Source organism: Somniosus microcephalus, unplaced genomic scaffold (genome assembly GCF_052327205.1).
Source record: "Somniosus microcephalus isolate GS21.2 unplaced genomic scaffold, FLI_Smic_1.0 scaffold552, whole genome shotgun sequence".
In the NCBI taxonomy this organism is placed as follows: Eukaryota; Metazoa; Chordata; class Chondrichthyes; order Squaliformes; family Somniosidae; genus Somniosus; species Somniosus microcephalus.
In genome coordinates this window covers 24,531-46,604 of record NW_028225739.1, presented here as the reverse complement: position 1 = coordinate 46,604, position 22,074 = coordinate 24,531, and the positions used below count along the sequence as shown (strand labels likewise).

Below are 22,074 nucleotides of genomic sequence, written 5' to 3'. Positions count from 1 at the left end.
TCTGGTCATGGGTGGATCTGCCGCAGCGATAACATCTCTCGAAACCCCGTGTCATTTCATGGGTGCCGAAGTCCTGTGGCTTTTGCTGTATCTCTGCAGCTCCTCTTGCTGCTGCTTCATATGATACAGCCACACTGAAAGCCTTGTCCACTGTCAAATCTTTCTCAGAAAGTAGCCTTTTCTGTGTTCCTTCACTTAGGAGACCGCAGACGAATTTGTCTCGTAGAGAATCTGCCAGTCCTGCCCTGAATTGGCAGTGCTTTGACAGCTTCCTTAATTCGGTGAGGTAATCAGCGTTACTTTCATTCTTGTGCTGATTCCTCCTGAAGAATTTGAATCATTCCGCTATCAGCAGCGGTGTTGGGTTTAAGTGCTCCTGTAGGGTATCAACAATCTCCTTAAAATTCTTGTCCATCGGTTTGGCTGGAGTGATTAAGTTTCGTAACAGCCCGTATGTCCTTGCGCCCATTAGATTTAGAAGTACCGATGCCTTTTTATCATCCTCTACTTCATTCGCTGTGCAATATACCTCCACTCTTTCCACATATGTGGTCCAATCCTCTATATCACTATCGAAAGCAGTAATATTGCCAGTCTTAGGCATCCTGAAAAAAAATGGTGCCTCCCGCGCTTTCCTTTCTTCCCTGCTGAGAAAAAATGGCGCCTCCCGCGCTTTCCCGCCGCTGCCGCTGCTGACAACGCTGTTCTCCGCGGTTTTTATTTACACAGATATTTTTAATAGTTGGAGACTAGTTCCCGCCGGACTCTCTGGGACTTTTCCCTCCCTCTGCTTGGTCCGAACGCCGACCTGCTTTGCAGCGCCGGCCGTCTCCCGAGTGCTCCACCCTCCGTCTCTGTTTGTCTCCGTCTTCGCTGCTCGGCCCCGCTGCAGAGCCAGCCGATCGAGCCCCAGCCTGCTGCCCAGGAAGGATTATTGCAGTACCTGCCACCAGCCCGGCTAGCTGGTGAAACCACAGTTTTTTTTCTCATTTTTTTTTCTTCGACCTTCGTCTGAGGAATCGATCTCCTCGAGGTGCTGCCGAATTGCAGGCAAGTCCGTTTCCAATTCGTCGCCACTGTTGTATCCGTGTGTTAATGGAGACACGGAATGCAGGAGTTGGTTTAACAGGTGTTTACTGAACAAAGTCTGGAGGTGAACTAAAAGATACAAGACATTATACAGGCTTATATAGACCGAGTGGCCACTACCGGCATTACAGTACACAGGGGCTCTTAAAGGTACATACACCACAGTAGTGACACAGGAGGCACCACCAAATCACCACATACTGGATTCGTACTAGTTTTTCCCCACACTCTGTTACCTACAAAACACGATTATTACAGTCACAGTTAAATTCAGTCTTACAATCATTTCAAGCGACTAATATTACAGTTTCACATCTACTTCCTGATCTTCCAAGTCGAGATCCTTTCTCCCTTCCGTTTTTCGAAATAGCGGCCACGGGATCTTTTTCACCCACCTGAGGGGGCAGACGGGGCAGCGGTTTAACGTCGCATCTGAAAGATGGCACCTCTGACAGAGCAGCTCTCCCTCAGTACTGCCCTGGAGTGTCAGCCTAGATTACGTGCCCAAGTCTCCAGAGTGGGACTCAAACCCATGACCTTCTGACTCTAGAGGTGAGAGTGTCGCCCACTGAGCCGAGGCTGACCCCTCTTAAACTCCAGCCTAGTTACTGGGATTATTATCAGCATCTTCAAACCACCCCCCACCCCCCAACCCCGTAATTGCCATTATTAACACAGAATAGTCCTTCATGTGATTAACAGCAGAATGGGACCAGTGTGCTCAGGTGTGAACTCGCTGGTGTCTCAGCAGGTCAGATGAACTGGTGAATCCCTTTTCACACACTGAGCAGGGGAACGGCCTCTTCCCATTGTGGGCGAACTGGTGTTTCCGAAGATTGGATGAGTGCGTAAACCTCTTCCCGCAGTGAGAGCAGCTGAACAGCCTCTCCCCGGCGTGGGTGAACTGGTGTTTCCGAAGATTGGATGAGTGCGTAAACCTCTTCCCGCAGTGAAAGCAGCTGAATGGCCTCTCCCCGGTGTGGATGCGTCGATGCTTCTTCAGGACCTTGGAGCATTTGAAACTCATGTCGCAGTCGGAACATTTAAACGGCCTCTCGTCAGTGTGAACCAGCTGGTGTTCTCGCAGATAGGAGGGACGAGCGAATCCTTTCCCGCACTCTGAGCAGGTGAACAGCTTCTCGTCAGTGTGAACCAGCTGGTGTTCCCGCAGAGAGTCGGAACGTGTGAATCCTTTCCCACACTCGGAGCAGGAGAACGGCCTCTGATTAGTGTGAACTCGCTGGTGTATCAGCAGAGAGTCGGAACGTGTGAATCCTTTCCCGCACTCGGAGCAGGTGAACGGCCTCTCGTTAGTGTGCCCACGTTCGTGCACCAGCAGAGTGTGGGACTGGACAAATCCCTTCCCGCACACGGAGCAGGTGAACGGCCTCTCCCCGGTGTGATGTCGCTGGTGTATCACGAGCTTTGATGAACTAGCAAACCTCTTTCTGCAGTGAGAGCAGCTGAACGGCCTCTCCCTGGTGTGAATGCGTTGATGCTTGTTCAGATCCTCGGCGCTTTTAAAGCTCTTCTCACAGTCAGGGCACTTACAGGGTCTCGCGTCAGTGTGAACTCGCTGGTGCACCCGCAGAGAGGTAGAATGGCTGAATCCCTTCCCGCACACTGAGCAGGTGAACCGCCTCTCTCCAGTGTGAACTCGCTGGTGTGCCCGCAGGGAGCCTGAATGAGTCAATCCCTTCCCACACACGGAGCAGGTGAACGGCCATTTCACGGAGTGACTGCTTTGATGAGTCTCCAGCTCGGAAAGGCAACTGAATCCCTTCCCGCATTCCCGACATTTGCACGGACTCTCCTCGCTTTGGTTACACTTGTGTCTCGCCAGGCTGCACCTTCGGTTGAATCCACGTCCACACACAAGACACGTGTGCAGTTTGTCCGCACTCTGATTGCTGCTTTCCGCTTCCATATGTCGATGATATTCAGGTCCTGATGAATCGAGTGACTCGGTCAGATCTTCGTGTGAAGTTTGCGTTAAGCTGCCCGTCTGCAATTCCTCCCCTTGCAAGAGACAGTAAAACAGGTTTATATAAGTAATTAATGTAAATACAGGAGAGAAAATAAAGAAAGACTGGTCTTTATACAGCGCCTTTCACGATCAACGGTTTTACAGCCAATGAAGTACTTTTTGAAGTGTAGTTGCTGTTGTAATGTGGGAAACACTGCAGCCAATTTGCATGATAAATAATGGCCAGGACAACAGGGATAACTCTCCTGCCCTTCTGCGAAATAGTGGGATCGTTTATGTCCACCTCAATGTCTCATCCGAAAGACGGACCTCCGACAGTGCGGCGTTCCCTCAGTACTGCCCCTCCGACAGTGCAGCACTCACTCAGTACTGCCCTTCCGACAGTGCGGCGCTCCCTCAGTACTGCCCTTCCGACAGTGCGTCGCTCCCTCAGTACTGCCCCTCCGTCAGTGCGGCGCCCCCTGAGCACCGCCCCTCCGACAGTGCGGCACTCCTTCGGCACTGCCCCGGAGCGTCAGCCTAGGTTTATGTGCTCAGTCTCTGGAGTGGGGACTTTGAACCCACAACTTTCTGACTCGGAGACGAGGGTGCTCCCAATGGAGCCACTGGCTGGCTCTCAAAGTCTTTCACATCCTTGCTAAAGTGCGGTGGCCGGGGGAATTGTCACTGTCCCTTTAATCAGAAGAAAACACGAGAGGGGGGAGGGAGTCCCTTCAAATATGGAGGGGTTGGGTGTCCCTTTTAGTGTGGAGAGGCGGGGCCGCGCATGCTCAATCGGCCCCCCCTGCTCAATCGGCCCCCCCACGAATGCGAGGTTATCCACTTTGGTGGCAAAAACACAAAGGCAGATTATTATCTGAACGGTAATAGATTGGGAGAAGGGGAAATGCAACGAGCCCTAGGTGTCCTTGTGCACCAGTCGCTGAAGGTAAGCATGCAGGTGCAGCAGGCGGTTAAGAAGGCAAATGGTATGTTGGCCTTCGTAGCGAGAGGGTTCGAGTGCAGGAGCAAGGATGTCTTGCTGCAGTTGTACAGGGCCTTGGTGAGACCACACCTTGAGTATTGTGCGCAGTTTTGTTCGCCTTATCTGAGGAAGGATGTTCTTGCCATGGAGGGAGTGCAGCGAAGATTCACCAGGCTGATACCTGGGATGGCAGGAATGACGTATGAGGAGAGATTGAGTCGATTGGGCTTATACTCGCTGGAGTTTAGAAAAATGAGAGGGGATCTCATTGAAACTTATAAAATTCTAACATGACTAGACAGACTAGATGCAGGAAGGATGTTCCTGATGGTCGTGGATTCCAGAACCAGGGGTCGCATAGAAACTTAGAAACATAGAAGATAGGAGCAGGAGTAGGCCATTCGGCCCCTCGAGCCTGCTCCGCCATTCAATGAGATCATGGCTGATCATCCAAATTCAGTACCCTGTCCCTGCCTTCTCCCCATATCCCTTGATCCCTTTAGCCTTAAGAAATATATCTAACTCCTTCTTGAACATATTTGCCCAGTAATTCCGTTCCAAACGCGCGAGTACGGTCGGGGTACTCACGTGTCTGGCCGGAGGAAATGCCGGTTTTCAGCATGCACAGCGCATGCGGGGAAAACCGGCATTTCCTGTCCTCTGAACGAAGGGATTCAGAGGCACAGCGCGTGCGACTGCACAGGCAGCGCGTGCGCAGTAAAATTCGCCGGTTTCATTCATGCTTTCAGTGAGGTTAAGTCCTTACAACTTACACATGGAAAAAGCATGTGTAAAGTTGCTCCAGAGGCTGCAGAGGAAGATATATTTTATTGTGGAGCTTCTGAAAGGCAATATTTTTGTTTGGGAAAGGGAGGAAAGTTATTTTAAGAAATGATGAGGTAAGTTTTAAAGTTATTTTTTTTTTTTTTTAATGGGTTTTCAGTACTGTAGGTAGAAGGAGCAATTGTGGCTGTGTGAATTGAATTTGCTGTGTTTATTAAATGTGAAAATGACTTCTAAAATGAGTAATGTAACATTTCCAACATTTTTAAGAAAGAAACTTTTCATCAGTAATATATTCTTTTAAGTAATTATGTATGTATGTCCGTATATATTCCTTTACGTATATATTCCTTTACTTATGTGTATGAATGTATGTATTTAATTATGATTTTCCAATAAGTTACTTTCTCTGAAAGTCATAATTAAATACATACATTCATACACATAAGTAAAGGAATATATATACATATACGCAAAGGAATATATACAGACATACAATTCAATTCACATAGCCACAATTGCTCCTTCTACCTACAGTACTGAAAACCCATTTTAAAAAACAAAAATAAACTTTAAAACTTACCTCAGCATTTCTTAAAATAACTTTCCTCCCTTTCCCAAACAAAAATATTGCCTTTCAGAAGCTCCACGATAAAATATATCTTCCTCCGCAGCCTCTGGAGCAACTGTACTTATGCTTTTTTCATGTGTAAGTTGTAAGGACTTAACCTCACTGAAAGCATGAATGAAACCGGCGAATTTTACTGCGCACGCGCTGCCTGTGCAGTCGCACGCGCTGTGCCTCTGAACCTCTTCGTTCAGAGGACAGGAAATGCCGGTTTTTCCCACATGCGCTGTGCATGCTGAAAACCGGCATTTCCTCTGGCCAGACGCGTGAGTACCCCGACCGTACTCACACGTTTGGAACGGAATTACTGGGCCAACATTTTACATGTCAATAAAATGAAAAATTTAACAATTGCATGATTTGCCCCCTCGCATCTGCGACTGAGGGTCCAAGGAGGTGCATTGCGCAAGAGGTCATCGTCGTACGTATCCTCACACTGTTCCCTTTCGGGAACTGTATGAAGTGGTGGAAGGATTTCTGGCCACGTTAACGCTCCTTCCGTGACCAGAACCATCTTCATACCAGCCATTAGGGTGGTTAGTCCTATGGCGTGAGGGTTTTACGGGCTCCCACAACCCATCTGAGGCGGGGGGGCCACCCACACCCATGGTTGCAAGTATCCCGCTGGATGTCCACCCAGAATTTAGAGCCAGAGCTCCGACTCCACTTGCCGGGACTGTCTGGAGCGGGGTTCGAAACCCTACTCCTTCTGGCCCAGCGGCGGGGATGCTTACCGCTACGCAAAAGGCCCACTCCACGCAAAAGGTGACACCCATACGTTTCCTGCGCCTTTTCCCTCCCCATGACTGGAGCCCTATACTGCCACTTGAAAGACCAAGCTATCATCTGTCCTTTTTGCGGCGCCTTTGACTTCTCATTACCAATGATGAGCAGGCGCTGCGCCTTCACCTCGTTGAGGAGATTGCCGAGGTCATCATCAGTTCAATTGTGGGTTCTTTTAATGCCGTGAATTGTGCTCATTCCAGCCATTTCACGTTGCTAATCGGAGTGGGCCTTTGGCGTAGCGATAGGATCCCTGCCGCTGGGCCAGACGGGGTAGGGTTTCGAACCCCGCTCCAGACAGTCCCGGCAAGTGGAGTCGGAGCTCTGGCTCTAAATTCTGGGTTGACATCCAGTGGGATATTTGCGTTCGTGGGTGTGGGTGGGCCCCCCCTCGTATAGCTTGTGGGAGCCTGTAAAACCCTCCCGCCATAGGACTAACCACCCTAATGGCTGGTACAAAGATGGTTACGGTCACGGAATGAGCGTTAATCACGGCCATAAATCCTTCCACCACTTCATACAGTTCCCCAAAGGGAACAGTGTGAAGACACATTCGACGACGACGTTGCTAAATAAATAAATGGAATGAAAAAAATTCTTTCAGGGCTTTTAAAAGTCTTTAAATTGCTTTAGTTCTGTTTAAAACTACTTCAGATTCTTCAAAGTAATGTAAAAGTTTATAAAAGTTACCAAAAGCTTCATAAAAATACCAAAAACCTATTTGAAATGCTGCTCTGCATGTAAAAATGCTTTTCAGCTTGTGAGAAACATTGGGGGCGTGTCCTATTAAACTGAGACCTCAAGGGGCGTGTCTCAGTTGCACAGCGCACTCCAGGCTTCGCGCTGGCTGCACTCCTGGGCGGCGTGACGTCAGACGCTGCCCGGGATTCTTCTGTTTCAAAAAGGAATTCCAGGCGTCCCTGGAGGTGAACGGCAGGTGCGTCGGGTAAGTGCAGATCGGGGGCTTGCACGCGCGGCAAGCCCCCGACCCGAATTTCTGCCCCAATTAATGAATTGGCCTCTACTGCCTTCTGTGGTGGAGAATTCCACAGGTTCACCACTCTCTGGGTGAAGAAGTTCCTCCTCATCTCCGTCCTAAATGGCTTACCCCTAATCGTTAAATTTAGAGATGAGGAGGAATTTCTTCACCCAGAGAGTGGTGAACCTGTGGAATTCTCTACCTCAGAAGGAAGTTGAGGCCAATTCATTAAATATATTCAAGAAGGAGTCGGATATATTTCTCAAGGCTAAAGGGATATGGGGAGAAGGCAGGAACGGGGTACTGAATTTGGATTAACAACAGAAAATGCTGGAAATACTCAGCAGGCCAGGCAGCATCCGTGGAGAGAGAAACAGAGTTAACGTTTCAGGTCTGGGACCCTTCATCAGAACTGGAGAAAGCTGGAGATGTAACAGATATTAAGCAGGTGCAGAGACGCGGAGGGGTTAGGAGGGGACGAAGAAATAGAAAGAACATCCTGTACTTTTGTAAGAGGCAGGAAAGATAAAATGTTGCAAATGGGAGTGGCAAAAATCATACTGCATGAAAAATGGGGGCAGGGATAATTATCTGAAATATAGAGGCCCAACATACTCAACCTTTCCTCATAAGTCAACCCCCTCATCTCCGGAATCAACCAAGTGAACCTTCTCTGAACTGCCTCGAGAGCAAGTATATCTTTTCTTAAATATGGAAACCAAAACTGTACGCAATATTCCAGGTGTGGCCACACCAGTACCCTGTATAACTGAAGCAAGACTTCCCTGCTTTTATACTCCATCCCCCTTGCAATAAAAGCCAAGATTCCATTGGCCTTCCTGATCACCTGCTGTACCTGCATACTAACCTTCTGTGTTTCATGCACCAGGACCCCCAGATCCCTTTGTACTGTAGCACTTTGCAGTTTCTCTCCATTTAGATAATAACTTGCTCACTGCTTTCCCTCCCATCTTTGTATCGTCGGCAAACTTGGATATGTTGCACTCGGTCCCCTCCTCCAAATCGTTAATACAGATTGTAAAGAGTTGGGGTCCCAGCACTGACCTCTGTGGAACATCACTAGTTACTGATTGCCAACCCGAGAATGAACCATTTATCCCAACTCTCTGTTTTCTGTTAGATAGCCAATCTTCCACCCATGCCAGTATATTACCCCCAATCCCGTGATTTTTTATCTTGTGCAGTAATCTTCTGTGTGGCACCTTGTCAAATGCCTTTTGGAGGTCCAAATACACCACATCCACTGGTTCCCCTTTATCCACCCTGTTTGTTACATCCTCAAAGAATTCGAGCAAATTTGTCAAACATGACTTCCCCTTTATAAAACCATGCTGACTCTGTCCGATTAAATTATGCTTATCCAAATGTCCTGTTACTGCTTCCTTAATAATGGACTCCAACATTTTACCAACCACAGATGTTAGGCTAACTGGTCAATAGTTTCCAGCCTTTTGTCTGCCTCCCTTTTTAAATAAGGGCGTTACATTAGCAGTTTTCCAATCTGCTGGGACTTTGCCTGAATCCAGGGAGTTTTGGAAAATTACCACCAATGCATCCGCAATCCCCACCGCTACCTCTCTCAAGACCCTAGGATGTAATCCATCAGGTCCAGCGGATTTATCTGCCTTAAGTCCCATTATGTTACTGTTTGTCCAGTGTTGGGATATTTTTAGTGTCCTCTACTGTAAAGACTGACAAAGTCAACATGGATTTACAAAAGGTAAATCATGCTTGACTAATCTACTGGAATTTTTTGAGGATGTAACTGGTAAAATAGATAAGGGAGAACCAGTGGATGTGGTGTATTTGGACTTTCAGAAGGCTTTCGATAAGGTCCCACATAAGAGATTAGCGTGCAAAATTAAGGCACATGGGACTGGGGGCAAGGTATTGACTTGGATAGAGAACTGGTTGGCGGACAGAAAGCAGAGAGTTGGAACAAACGGGTCGTTTTCCGAGTGGCAGGCAGTGACTAGTAGAGTACCGCAAGGATTGGTCCTAGGACCCCAACTGTTCACAATATATAGTAATGATCTGGACGAGGGAATTGGATGTAATATCACCAAATTTGCAGACGACACAAAGCTGGGTGGGAGGGTAAGCCGTGAGGAGGATGTCGTGAAACTCCAGTACGATTTGGACAGGTTGGGTGATTGGGCAGAAACATGGCAAATGCACTATAATGTGGATAAATGAGAGGTTATCCACTTCGGTGGCAAAAACAGGAAGGCAGATTATTATTTGAATGGCAATAGATTGGGAGAAGGGGAAGTGCAAACAGACCTGGGTGTTATTGTGCACCAGTCGCTGAAGGTAAGCATGCAGGTGCAGCAGGCGGTTAAGAAGGCAAATGGTATGTTGGCCTTCGTAGCAAGAGGGTTCGAGTACAGGAACAAGGATGTCTTACTACAGTTGTACAGGGCCTTGGTGAGACCGCACCTTGAGTATTGTGTGCAGTTTTGGACACCTTACCTGAGGAAGGACGTTCTTGCCATGGAGGGAGTGCAGCAAAGATTCACCAGGCTGATACCTGGGATGGCAGGAATGACGTATGAGGAGAGATTGTGTCGATTGGGCTTATACTCACTGGAGTTTAGAAGATTGAGAGGGGATCTCATCAAAACCTATAAAATTCTGTCAGGCCTGGACAGACTAGATGCAGGAAGGATGTTTCTGATGGCCAGGAAGTCCAGAACCAGGGCTCATAGTCTAAGGATAAGGGGTAAGCCATTTAGGATTGAAATGAGGAGGAATTTCTTCACCCAGAGAGTGGTGAACCTGTGGAATTCTCTGCCACAGAGGGCGGTGGAGGCCAGATCATTAAATATATTCAAGAAAGAGTTGGATATATTTCTTGAGGCTAAAGGGATCAAGGGATATGGGGAGAAGGCAGGGACAGGGTACTGAATTTGGATGATCAGCCATGATCTCATTGAATGGTGGAGCAGGCTCGAAGGGCCGAATGGCCTACTCCTGCTCCTATCTTCTATGTTTATATTTTTTACTAGTTTACTTTCATAATCTATCTTCCCTTTCTTAATTAATCTTTTAGTTATTCTTTGCTGGCTTTTAAATGCTTCCCAATCTTCTATCCTCCCACTCGATTTGGCTACTTTATATGCCCTTGTTTTCAGTCGGATACTATCCTTTATTACTTTACTTCGCCACGGATGGCTGTCTTTTCTTTTAATCCCCTTTTTCCTCAGTGGAATACATTTTTCTTGAAAGTTGTGAAATATCTCCATGAATGTACACCACTGCTCATGTACCGTCTTACACCTTAATCTATTTTCCCAGTCCACTTTAGTCAACTCTGCTGTCATACCTTCATAGTCTCCTTTATTTAAGCTTAGTACGCTGGTTTGAGATCCAACTCTCACCCTCCAACTGAATTTGGAATTCAACCATGTTATGGTCACTCATTCCAAGGGGATCCTTTACTAGGGCATTTTTTATTAATCCTGCCTCATTACACAGGACCAAATCTAAGATTGCCTGCCCCCTGGTTGGTTCAGTAACATACTGCTCAAGGAACCCGTCCCTAATGCACTCTATGAACTCTTCCTCAAGGCTGCCCTGCCCAATTTGATTTGTCCAGACAATGTGAAAGTTAAAATCTCCCATGATTATAGCTGTTCCCTTATTACAAGCCCCAACTATTTCCTGATTTATACTCCGACCAATAGTGTTGCAAATGTTAGGAGGCCTAAAGACTATGCCCACTAGTGACTTTTCCCCCTTATTATTCCTTATTTCCACCCAAACCGTTTCACTATCCTGATCCTTTGACCCAATATCATTTCTCACTATTGCAGTGATTCCATCCTTTATTAACACAGCCACCCCACCTCCTTTTCCTTCCTGTCTGTCCTTCCTAATAGTCAAATACCCCTGGATGTTTAGTTCCCAGTCATGGTCACCCTGCAGCCATGTCTCCGTAATGGCCACCAGATCATACCCATGTGTAGTTATTTGTACCGTCAACTCGTCTATTTTGTTACGAATGCTGCGTGCATTCAGGTAAAGAACTTTTAAATATATTTTGTGACAATTTATTCCTGCTTTTACCCCCTTTACGACTTTACCTTTATCTTTATCTGTTCCGTCCCTTCCTGACACGCTCTGGTTTTTAATTCCCCCACTACTACCTTGCTCTATTGCCTTCTCCGCTGACATTTTTATTTTTCGCACTCTTGAACCCTCCCCCCCACTAATTAGTTTAAAGCCCTCTCTACAGCCCTAGTTATACGATTCGCCAGGATTCTAGTCCCAGCACTGGCCAAGTGAAGTTCATCCCAACGGAACAGCTCTCTCCTGTCCCAGTACTGGTGGCAGTGTCCCAAGAAGCAAAACCCATTTCTCCCACACCAGTCTTTGAGCCACGCATTTAACTCTCTGATTTTATTTACCCTAGCCAAATTTGCTCGTGAGGGCAGGTATAGCACGGGTTAGATACAGAGTAAAGCTCCCTTTACACTGCCGCATCAAACACTCCCAGGGCAGGTACAGCACGGGTTAGATACAGAGTAAAGCTCCCTCTACGCTGCCGCATCAAACACTCCCGGGGCAGGTACAGCCCGGGTTAGATACAGAGTAAAGCTCCCTCTACACTGCCGCATCAAACACTCCCAGGGCAGGTACAGCACGCGTTATGATACAGAGCAAAGCTCCCTCTGCACTGTCCCATCAAACACTCCCAGGGCGGGCACAGCACGGGTTAGATACAGAGTAAAGCTCCCTCTACACTGTCCCATCAAACACTCCCAGGGCGGGTACAGCACAGGTTAGGTACAGAGTAAAGCTCCCTCTACACTGTCCCATCAAACACTCCCAGGGCGGGTACAGCACAGGTTAGATACAGAGTAAAGCTCCCTCTACACTGTCCCATCAAACACTCCCAGGGCAGGTACAGCACGCGTTATGATACAGAGCAAAGCTCCCTCTACACTGTCCCATCAAACACTCCCAGGGCAGGTACAGCAGGGGTTAGATACAGAGTAAAGCTCCCTCTACACTGCCCCGTCAAACACTCCCAGGGCAGGTACAGCACGGGTTAGATACAGAGTAAAGCTCCCTCTACACTCTCCCATCAAACACTCCCAGGGCAGGTACAGCACGGGTTAGATACAGAGTAAAGCTCCCTCTACACTGTCCCATCAAACACTCCCAGGGCAGGTACAGCGCGGGTTAGATACAGTGTAAAGCTCCCTCTACACTCTCCCATCAAACACTCCCAGGGCAGGTACAGCACGGGTTAGATACAGAGTAAAGCTCATAGAAACATAGAAGATAGGAGCAGGAGTAGGCCATTCGGCCTCTCGAGCCTGCTCCGCCATTCAATTCGATCATGGCTGATCACCAAGTTCAGTACCCGGTCCCTGCTTTCTCCCCATACCCCTTGATCCCTTTAGCCTTAAGAAATATATCCAACTCCTTCTTGAATATATTTAATGAACTGGCCTCCACCGCCTTCTGTGGTAGAGAGTTCCACAGGTTCACCACTGTCTGGGGAATTCAGGCTTACCGGTCTGAAATTCCCCGTTTTCTCTCCACCACCTTTTTTCAATAGTGGGGTAACATTAGCTACCCTCCAATCCATGGGTACTGTTCCAGATTCCATCGAATGTTGGAAGATGAGCAGCAATGCATCTACTATTTCTAGGGCCACTTCCTTAAGTACACTAGGATGAAGATTATCAGTCCCTGGGGATTTATCGGCCTTCAATCCCATCAATTTCCCTAGCACCATTTCCCTACAAATACTGATTTCTTTCAGTTTCTGCCTTTCATCAGACCCTATGTTCCCCGACATCTCTGGGAGGTTATTTGTGTCCTCCTTTGTGAAGACAGAACCAAAATATGTAATTAGTTGGTCTGCCATTTCTTTGTTCCCCATTATAAATTCCCCTGATTCTGACTGCAAGGGACCTACGCTTGACTTCACCAATCTTTTTCTCTTCACATATCTATAAAAGCTTTTACAGTCAGTTTTTATGTTCCCTGCAAGCTTACTCTCATTTTCTATTTTCCCCTTCTTAATTAACCCCTTTGTCCTTTGTTGAATCCTAAATTGCTCCCAGTCCTCAGGATTATTGCTTTTTCTGGCCAATTTATATGTCCTCTCCTTGGATCTTATGCTATCCCTAATTTCCCTTGTTAGCCATGGTTGAGTCACCTTTTTTGTTTTATTTTTATGCCAAACTGGGATGAACAAATTCTGTCGGTCATCCATGCGGTCTTTGAATGTTTGCCATTGCCTATCCACCGCCAACCCTTTGAGTGACAATCCCCAATCAATCCTACCCAACTCGCGCCTCAGACCATCGTACTTTCCTTTATTTAAATTTAGGACCCTAGTCTCTGAGTCAACAACTTCATTCTCCATCTTAATGAAGAATTTGATCATATTATGATCGCTCCGTCCCAAGCTCCCTCTACACTGTCCCATCAAACACTCCCAGGGCAGGTACAGCACGGGTTAGATACAGAGTAAAGCTCCCTCTACACTGTCCCATCACTCCCAGGGCAGGTACAGCACAGGTTAGATACAGAGTAAAGCTCCCTCTACAGTGTCCCATCAAACACTCCCAGTGCAGGTACAGCACGGGTTAGATACAGAGTGTCAGCCGTGCCTCAGGCGGCAGCACTCTCTCCTCTGAGTCAGAAGGTTGTGGGTTGAAGTCCCACTCCAGAGACTCGAGTCTAAAACTCTGTGCTGCCCCTCCAGTGCAGTGCTGAGGGAGTGAAGCCCAGTGCAGAGTAAAGTTCCCTCTGCACTGCTCAACCAACAGGCCTGAGCCCCAAACTCAGAAGAGCGCCCTCTGCTGCATTCCACTTGTCTCAGCAGCGGGTGAAGCAGGCGGCGGAAGTCCCACCCCTCGGACGCCCCGATTGGTTGGAGGATCCGCCGCCACCTCAGTCCTCCAAGCTCCGCCCGCTCTCCCTATTGGTCGGAGCTCCCGTCAGTCACCACCGTGGAGTTGATGATGTGCCCCAGTCTGGCTCCCTGCAGAAGACAAGGGGCTGCGGCCGCTCAAACCGCTCCGCTCGGTGCCAGGAGGGCGCTGGGACGGTGCGGTTTGTATTTTCTTTTTATTTATTTTCCCGCCCGCGCTTCTCTCCACTATATATAAAATAAACCCTGATAAAACTCACTTTCCGCCGGTGATCTGGACTCTCGCGGTTGCCCGGGCCTTCCCCAGAATGCGGGGCCCTGAACAGGTGCGGTAGCGGCTCATCCTCGGGAGAGGGGCCCGGCAGCACATGCAGAGTAGCGGGAGGGGGCAGGGCCTGTTCACAGCCTGCGCTTTCCCTGGAGCTCCTAATTCGTATGTTTGTATGCAACCTGTGCAGCAACTGGGGCCTGAAAATCAGCTTCACTGCCCCTGGGCTTGGAAAGGGCGACATGAGACAACATTCTCCCTCTTACCCCCTTTCTACACTCTTTTTACAGGGTTTTAGAAGTGGAGCATTTACAGACAGGAAGCTCAGACCGTGATCTGACAGAGTCGCTCTATTCATCGGGACCTGAACATCATCAGCTTCTGCACGTGGAAGGAGAGAGCAGCGATCACAGCACGGCCGGTGTGTGTCCTGTGCAGGCGCAGTGTGGGCCGCCGGATAAATCCCCCTCAGAATCTTATATGTTTCAATCAGATCACCTCCCATTCTTCTAAACTCCAATGAGTATAGGCCCAACCTGTTCAACCTTTAGCAGAACTTCCTGGCTTTTGTACTCTCTGCCTCTATTTATAAAGCCCAGGACCCCATGAGCTTTATTAACTGCTTTGTTAACCTGTCCTGCCACCTTTAAAGAATTGAGCACAAGCTCCCTTGTAGCACCCACTTTAAAATTGTACCATTTAGCAGGTATTTTCTCTCCTCATCCTCGCAAAATGTCTCAGCTCCCACTTTTCTGTATTGAATTTTATCTACACTCCTTTTACAGGGTTTTAGAAGTAGAGCATTTACAGACAGGAAGCTCAGACCGAACATCACGTCAAGAACAGACAGAGTCGCTCGATTCATCAGGACCTGATTCAATCGCTCCTCCAGTCTGCTGGCACCCCAGAGAGTTCACACTGCTGAGAGACCTTTTAAATGTTCTGAGTGTGGGAAGAGCTTCAAAATCTACAAGTACCCAAAGAGACACCAGTGGCTACACACTGGGGAGAGCCCGTTCACCGGCCCCGTGTGTGGAAGGGATTCACTCAGTCATGCGCTCCGATGATACACCAGCAAATTCACACTAGGGAGAGACCTTTAACCCACTCCGTGTGTGGGAAGGGATTAATTGCATCCTCCGTGCTGCTGAGACACCAGCTTGTCCACACCGATGTGAGACCGTTGACCTGCTCTGTGTTTTTGAAGCGATTCTCTCATTCTGCCACCCTCCTGAGACACCAGCTTGTTCACAGTGATGAGAGACCGATTAAATGTTCTGACTGTGGGAAGAGATTTAAAAGGTCCCAGGATCTGAAGAGACACCAGCTGGAGAGAGCAGGAGAGATTCTGTTCACCTGCTCCGTGTGTGGGAAGAGATTAACTCGGTTCTCGAATCTGCTGGCACACCAGCATATTCACACTGGGGAGCGGCCGGTGAAACATTCCGACTGTGGGAAAAGCTTTCAAATGTCCCAGGTGCTGAAGGGACACCAGCTAGAGAGAGCAGGAAAAAGGCCATTCACCTGCTCCGTGTGTGGGAAGGGATTCACTTGGTCATTCCACCTACTGACACACCAGCGAGTTCACACTGATGAGAGACCATTTAACTGTTCTGCCTGTGGGAAGAGCTTTAAAACCTCTGAGGATCTGAAGCAACACCAGCGAGTTCACACTGATGAGAGACCGTTTAAATGTTCTGTCTGTGGGATGAGCTTTAAAAGCTCCTGGAATCTGAGTGGACACCAGCGAGTTCACTCCGATCTGAGACCATTTACATTGTCTGTGGGATGAGCTTTAAAAGCTCCAGGAATGTGAACAGACACCAGCGAGTTCACACTGGGGAGCGGCCGTTCACCTGCTCCGTGTGTGGGAAGAGATTCACTCGGTCATCCCACCTACTGACACACCAGCGATATCACACTGATGAGAGACCATTTAAATGTTCTGTCTGTGGGATGAGCTTTAAAAGCTCCTGGAATCTGAGTGGACACCAGCGCGTTCACACCGGGGAGAGGGCGTTCACCTGCTCCGTGTGTGGGAAGGGATTCACTTGGACATCCCACCTGCTGACACACCAGCGTGTTCACATTGCTTCGTAGCGCAGGGCCCTGTAGACAGCTGGGGTGACATGAACATGGAATGGATGAATGTTTTATAAATTCTTGTACTGCTGTTTAATCTTTCAATCTGTTGTGCTGATGATTCCCTTTGTTTCACTGTTCATAGAAACATAGAAGATAGGAGCAGGAGTAGGCCATTCGGCCCATTGAGACTGCTCCGCCATTCAATGAGATCATGGCTGATCATCCAAATTCAGTACCCTGTCCCTGCTTTCTCCCCATACCCCTTGATCCCTTTAGCCGTAAGAAATATATCTAACTCCTTCTTGAATATATTTAATGAATTGGCCTCCACGGCCTTCTGTCGTAGAGAATTCCACAGGTTCACCACTCTCTGGGTGAAGAAATTCCTCCTCATCTCTGTCCTAAATGGCTTACCCCTTATCCTTAGATGGTGTTACATAGAATGTACAGCACAGAAACAGGCCATTCGGCCCAACTGGTCCATGCCAGTGTTTATGCCCCACACCCACCCTATTTCAATTAACTACTACCTGTGGTAGCGAGTTCCCCATTCTCACGGTAAAAAATTTTCTTCTGAATTCCCTCCTGGATTTATTAGTGACTTTTATATTTATAGCCACATAAATATGATGAGATTCTGTTAAGCTGACTCGAGGAACAGCACCTCATCTTCCGATTAGGCAGTCTGCAGCCTTCCGGTCTCAATATCAAGTTCAACAATTTCAGATCATAACCTCGGCCCCTATTTCATTTTCACTTATATTTTTCCACTCCTTTCCTTTCCCCCCCCCCCTTTCCTTTTGTTTCTCTCTCACACCTGGCAGCTATCTTTTGCCCTGCCAGTACACTTTACACCTAATCACAGCCTATTACCATCTCGTCTAGCTTCTAATCTCTTTTACTTCTTTTGGTTCTTTTATTCTTTTGTCCGATCGCAGCCCTGCCTTCGATCTAGTTCCTTTTCTCTCCAGTTTTGAAGAAGGGTCAAACCCGAAACGTCAACTCAAATTTCTCTCCACGGATGTTGCCTGACTTGCTGAGTTTTTCCAGCATTTTCTGTTGTTATTAAGCTGACCAGTATGTTGTTGTACTTTGTCTTTTTCTGATGAATGAAACATTACTGAGCCCCTGTACCCGTGTTATGGGATGAAGTGCCAGACAAGTGAAGGCACAACGTCTGGGTGTGAATCTGATAATAACCTCACGGACCGTATAGGTGTGATAACCAGACGGGCTTGTGGTTATAGTCTGGTCACAGATGGACTAAATTCCCTGAATTAGCAGGAGTTCAGGAGGCGGTCAACAGACGGGTCCAAACAATCCCATTTCCTGAGCGGTAACCAAGCTTGTGTATAAGAACAGGCCACTTAAGCCGTTGTCAGTTGGAACAGACTCGAGAAGATCGCGCGCGAATCCACTGTACTTCTATTCTCCAGATTGAGGGAATTATCACCCGATCTGTGTTATGCAGCGCTCTTAATAAAGTCTGGAGAGACAATTTGTGTTCTTGTGAGCTTGATTATCTGGTATCCGAAACCCTGGGACTCCCGATCATTAGAGCCAACCTCAGTGTGTGGAAAGGGATTCCCTGGTGTATCCCACCCGCTGACACACCAGAGTGTCCACAGTGTGACTGCGGTGGGTCGATTCCACTGTTTCCGATGCCTTTAATCACATCCAGGACTGAACCATGTTAATTCAGGCAACTGGGGCTTGTTAATGTTAAGAGCCCCCAATAACTGGGCTGTATTTAAAGATTATTCCCTGTTCTCTCAGTACTAGTGAGCAGAGAGAAGCTGATGTTATAGAATCATAGAGCACAGTAGGATGCCTTTCGGCCCATCGTGCTGGTGCCGGCTCTCTGAAAGAGCGATGCAATTAGTCCCACTGCCCTGCTCTTAGCCCACAGCCCTGCAAATTTCTGCCTTTAGTATATATCCAATTCCCTTTTGAAAGTTACTATTGAATCTGATTCCACCTCCCATTCAGGCAGTGCATTCCAGATCATCACAATTCGCTGTGTAAAAAAGTGTCTCCTCATTTCCTCTCTCGATTCTTTTGCCAATGATCTGAAATCTGTGTCCTCTCGTTTCCGACCCTCCTGCCAGTGACAACAGCTTCTCCTTGTTTGCTCGACCAAAACCCCTCATAATTTTGAGCACCTCGATCACAGCTCCACTTAACCATCTGTGCTCCACGTTATATTGCCAACGTTTTGTGAATTGTTGCTGTGAAAGAAAAGACAGCCGTCCGTGGCTAAGTAAAGTAATAAAGGATAGTATCCGTCTGAAAACAAGGGCATATAAAGTAGCCAAATCTAGTGGGAGGATAGAAGATTGGGAAGCATTTAAAAGCCAGCAAAGAATAACTAAAAGATTAATTAAGAAAGGGAAGATAGATTATGAAAGTAAACTAGCAAAAAATATAAAAACAGATAGCAAGAGTTTCTACAGTTATATAAAAAGAAAAAGGTGGCTAAAGTGAATGTTGGTCCCTTAGAGGACGAGACCGGGAAATTAGTGGTGGGGAACATGGAGATGGCAGAAACGCTGAACAAATATTCTGTATCAGTCTTTACAGTAGAGGACACTAAAAATATCCCAACACTGGACAAACAGGGGGCTATGGGGGGGGGGGGGGGAGAGGAGTTAAACACGATTAAAATCACTCAGGAGATGGTACAGGTAGACTATCCGTTATATGAAAACCTCGGGACCAGCCGTGTTTCGGTTTTCGGAAAATTTCGGATTTCGGAAGGTGGGTCGGCGGGGGTCCGTGGGGGGGGGGGGGGGGGGGTCGGCGGGGGTCGGGGTCGGCGGGGGCGGGGGTCCGCAGTCGTGGCTTGTCCGTCGCTGCTAGCCTGGAATGCAATGAAGTTCCGCATTTCCACCAACAGGTCGTCGTGCTCGGTCGGAACAGGGGCCGGCACCGCCGCGGGCTCAGAGCTCTCGTTGCTTTCGAGCCTTTGGAAGAGAGTCAGGTGGTTCCGCGGGGGGGTCGTGCGCACGACTTACGCTGACCCTCTGCTCAGCGTAAGTCGGCGGGGGTCGGGGTCGGCGGGGGTCCGCGGGGGGGTCGGCGGGGGGTCGTGCGCACGACTTACGCTGAACGAAAAAACCTTCGGTTTTTAGAGGGTTTCGGAAGTTCGGATAAAGGGTAGTCTACCTGTACTCGGTAAGATAATGGGACTAAAGGTGGATAAATCCCCTGGACCTGATGGCTTACATCCTAGGGTCTTGAGAGAAATAGCGGTAGGGATTGTGGAGGCATTGGTGGTAATTTTCCAAAACTCCCTGGATTCAGGAAAGGTCCCAGCAGATTGGAAAACGGCTAATGTAACGCCCTTATTTAAAAAGGGAGGCAGACAAAAAGCTGGAAACTATAGACCAGTTAGCCTAACATCTGTGGTTGGTAAAATGTTGGAGTCCATTATTAAGGAAGCAGTAACAGGACATTTGGATAAGCATAATTTAATCGGACAGAGTCAGCATGGTTTTATAAAGGGGAAGTCATGTTTGACAAATTTGCTCGAATTCTTTGAGGATGTAACAAACAGGGTGGATAAAGGGGAACCAGTGGATGTGGTGTATTTGGAAAGGCATTTGACAAGGTGCCACACAAAAGATCACTGCACAAGATAAAAAATCACGGGATTGGGGGTAATATACTGGCATGGGTGGAAGATTGGCTATCTAACAAAAAACAGAGTTGGGATAAATGATTCATTCTCGGGTTGGCAATCAGTAACTAGTGGTGTTCCGCAGGGGTCAGTGCTGAGACCCCAACTCTTTACAATCTATATTAACGATTTGGAGGAGTGGACTGAGTGCAACATATCCAAGTTTGCCGACGATACAAAGATGGGAGGGAAAGCAGTGAATGAGGAGGACATAAAAAACCTGCAAAAGGACATAGACAGGCTAAGTGAGTGGGCAGAAATTTGGCAGATGAAATATGATGCTGGAAAGTGTGAGGTTATGCACTTTGGCAGAAAAAATCAAAGAGCAAGTTATTATCCAAATGGAGAGAAACTGCAAAGTGCTACAGTACAAAGGGATCTGGGGGTCCTGGTGTATGAAACACAGAAGGTTAGTATGCAGGTACAGCAGGTGATCAGGAAGGCCAATGGAATCTTGGCTTTTATTGCAAGGGGGGTGGAGTTTAAAAGCAGGGAAGTCTTGCTGCAGTTATACAGGGTACTGGTGAGGCCACACCTGGAATATTGCGTACAGTTTTGGTTTCCATATTTAAGAAATGATATACTTGCTCTCGAGGCAGTTCAGAGAAGGTTCACTCGGTTGATTCTGGAGATGAGGGGGTTGACTTATGAGGAAAGGTTGAGTAGGTTGGGCCTCTACTCATTGGAATTCAGAAGAATGAGAGGCGATCTTATCGAAACATATAAGATTGTGAGGGGGCTTGATCGAGCGGCAAAGCGGGGCTGTAAAAGGCCCCAGAGACCAGGTAAGGCCTCACAGCGTTGGCGGGAATCTCGAGCGGCAGAGCGGGGCTGTAAAAGGCCCCAGAGACCAGGTAAGGCCTCACAGCGTCGGTGGGAAACTCGATCGGCAGAGCGGGGCTGTAAAAGGCCCCAGAGGCCAGGTAAGGCCTCACAGCGTCGGCGGGAATCTCGAGCGGCAGAGCGGGGCTATAAAAGGCCCCAGAGACCAGGTAAGGCCTCACAGCGTCGACGGGAAACTCGAGTGGCAGAGCGGGGCTATAAAAGGCCCCAGAGACCAGGTAAGGCCTCACAGCATCGGTGGGAATCTCGAGCGGCAGAGCGGGGCTATAAAAGGCCCCAGAGACCAGTCTCCGAACTCGGAGGGAAGGAGAGGTGTAAAAAGTAATCCAAGTGTGACGTCACCAGAAAGCGGGTAAGTGATTGGTTGGTAAGTATTTCTCTCTTTTTTAAGCTTAAACTCTGTGGTTTATAGTTTCTAAGGTGCGATATTCATCATCTAGAATCAGGGCAGAGGGTATTTAAAAATCCAATTATTAAATTTAATTAATTACATAGAATGGGAGATCTGGTGATGTGTTGCTGCTGCAATATGTGGGAGCTGGTGGACACCATTGATGCTCACGGTGATCACATTTGCAGTAAGTGTTGGCTGCTCGAGGAATTCCGGCTCCGTGTTGAAGAGCTGGAGTCCGAGCTTCAAACCCTGAGACACATCAGGGAGGGGGAGAGTTACCTGAACTCTGTATCAGGAGGTAGTCACACCAATTAGATTAATTAATTCAGATGTAGTCCGTGGCCAGGGTCAGGATGGTGTGACTAGAAGTGAGGCAGGTACAGGGATCCAGGAGGTAGTGTTGGAGGAGCCGCAGCCCTTGCTCTCGTCCAACAGGTTTGAGGCTCTTACTCCCTGTGAGGACGGGAACGGGGACTGCGGGGAGGATGAGCAACCTGGCCAGCACCGTGGAGCGGGGGGCCATTCAAGTGGGGGGGAGTTAAAAGAAATGTTGTAGTGGTAGGGGATAGTATCATTAGGGGGATAGATAGAGTTCTTTGCAGCCGAGAGCGAGAGTCCCAAAGGCTGTGTTGCCTGCCCGGTGCCAGGGTTAAGGACATCTCCTCTGGGCTGGAGA

The 22,074-nt window shown here is 48.1% G+C and overlaps 1 protein-coding gene across 1 annotated transcript in view; it reads right to left on the bottom strand.

Moving 5' to 3' along the window:
- Positions 1 to 1,117: 1,117 nt before the first annotated feature.
- LOC147081480 (uncharacterized) overlaps positions 1,118 to 22,074 on the bottom strand; it is a 35,697-nt gene continuing 14,740 nt past the window's right edge. The window contains exon 3 of the mRNA XM_085980793.1: positions 1,118 to 3,108. Coding sequence (XP_085836919.1) covers positions 1,811 to 3,016 — 1,206 coding nt within the window. The 5' untranslated portion in view covers positions 3,017 to 3,108 and the 3' untranslated portion in view covers positions 1,118 to 1,810. The remainder of the gene's footprint in view (positions 3,109 to 22,074) is intronic.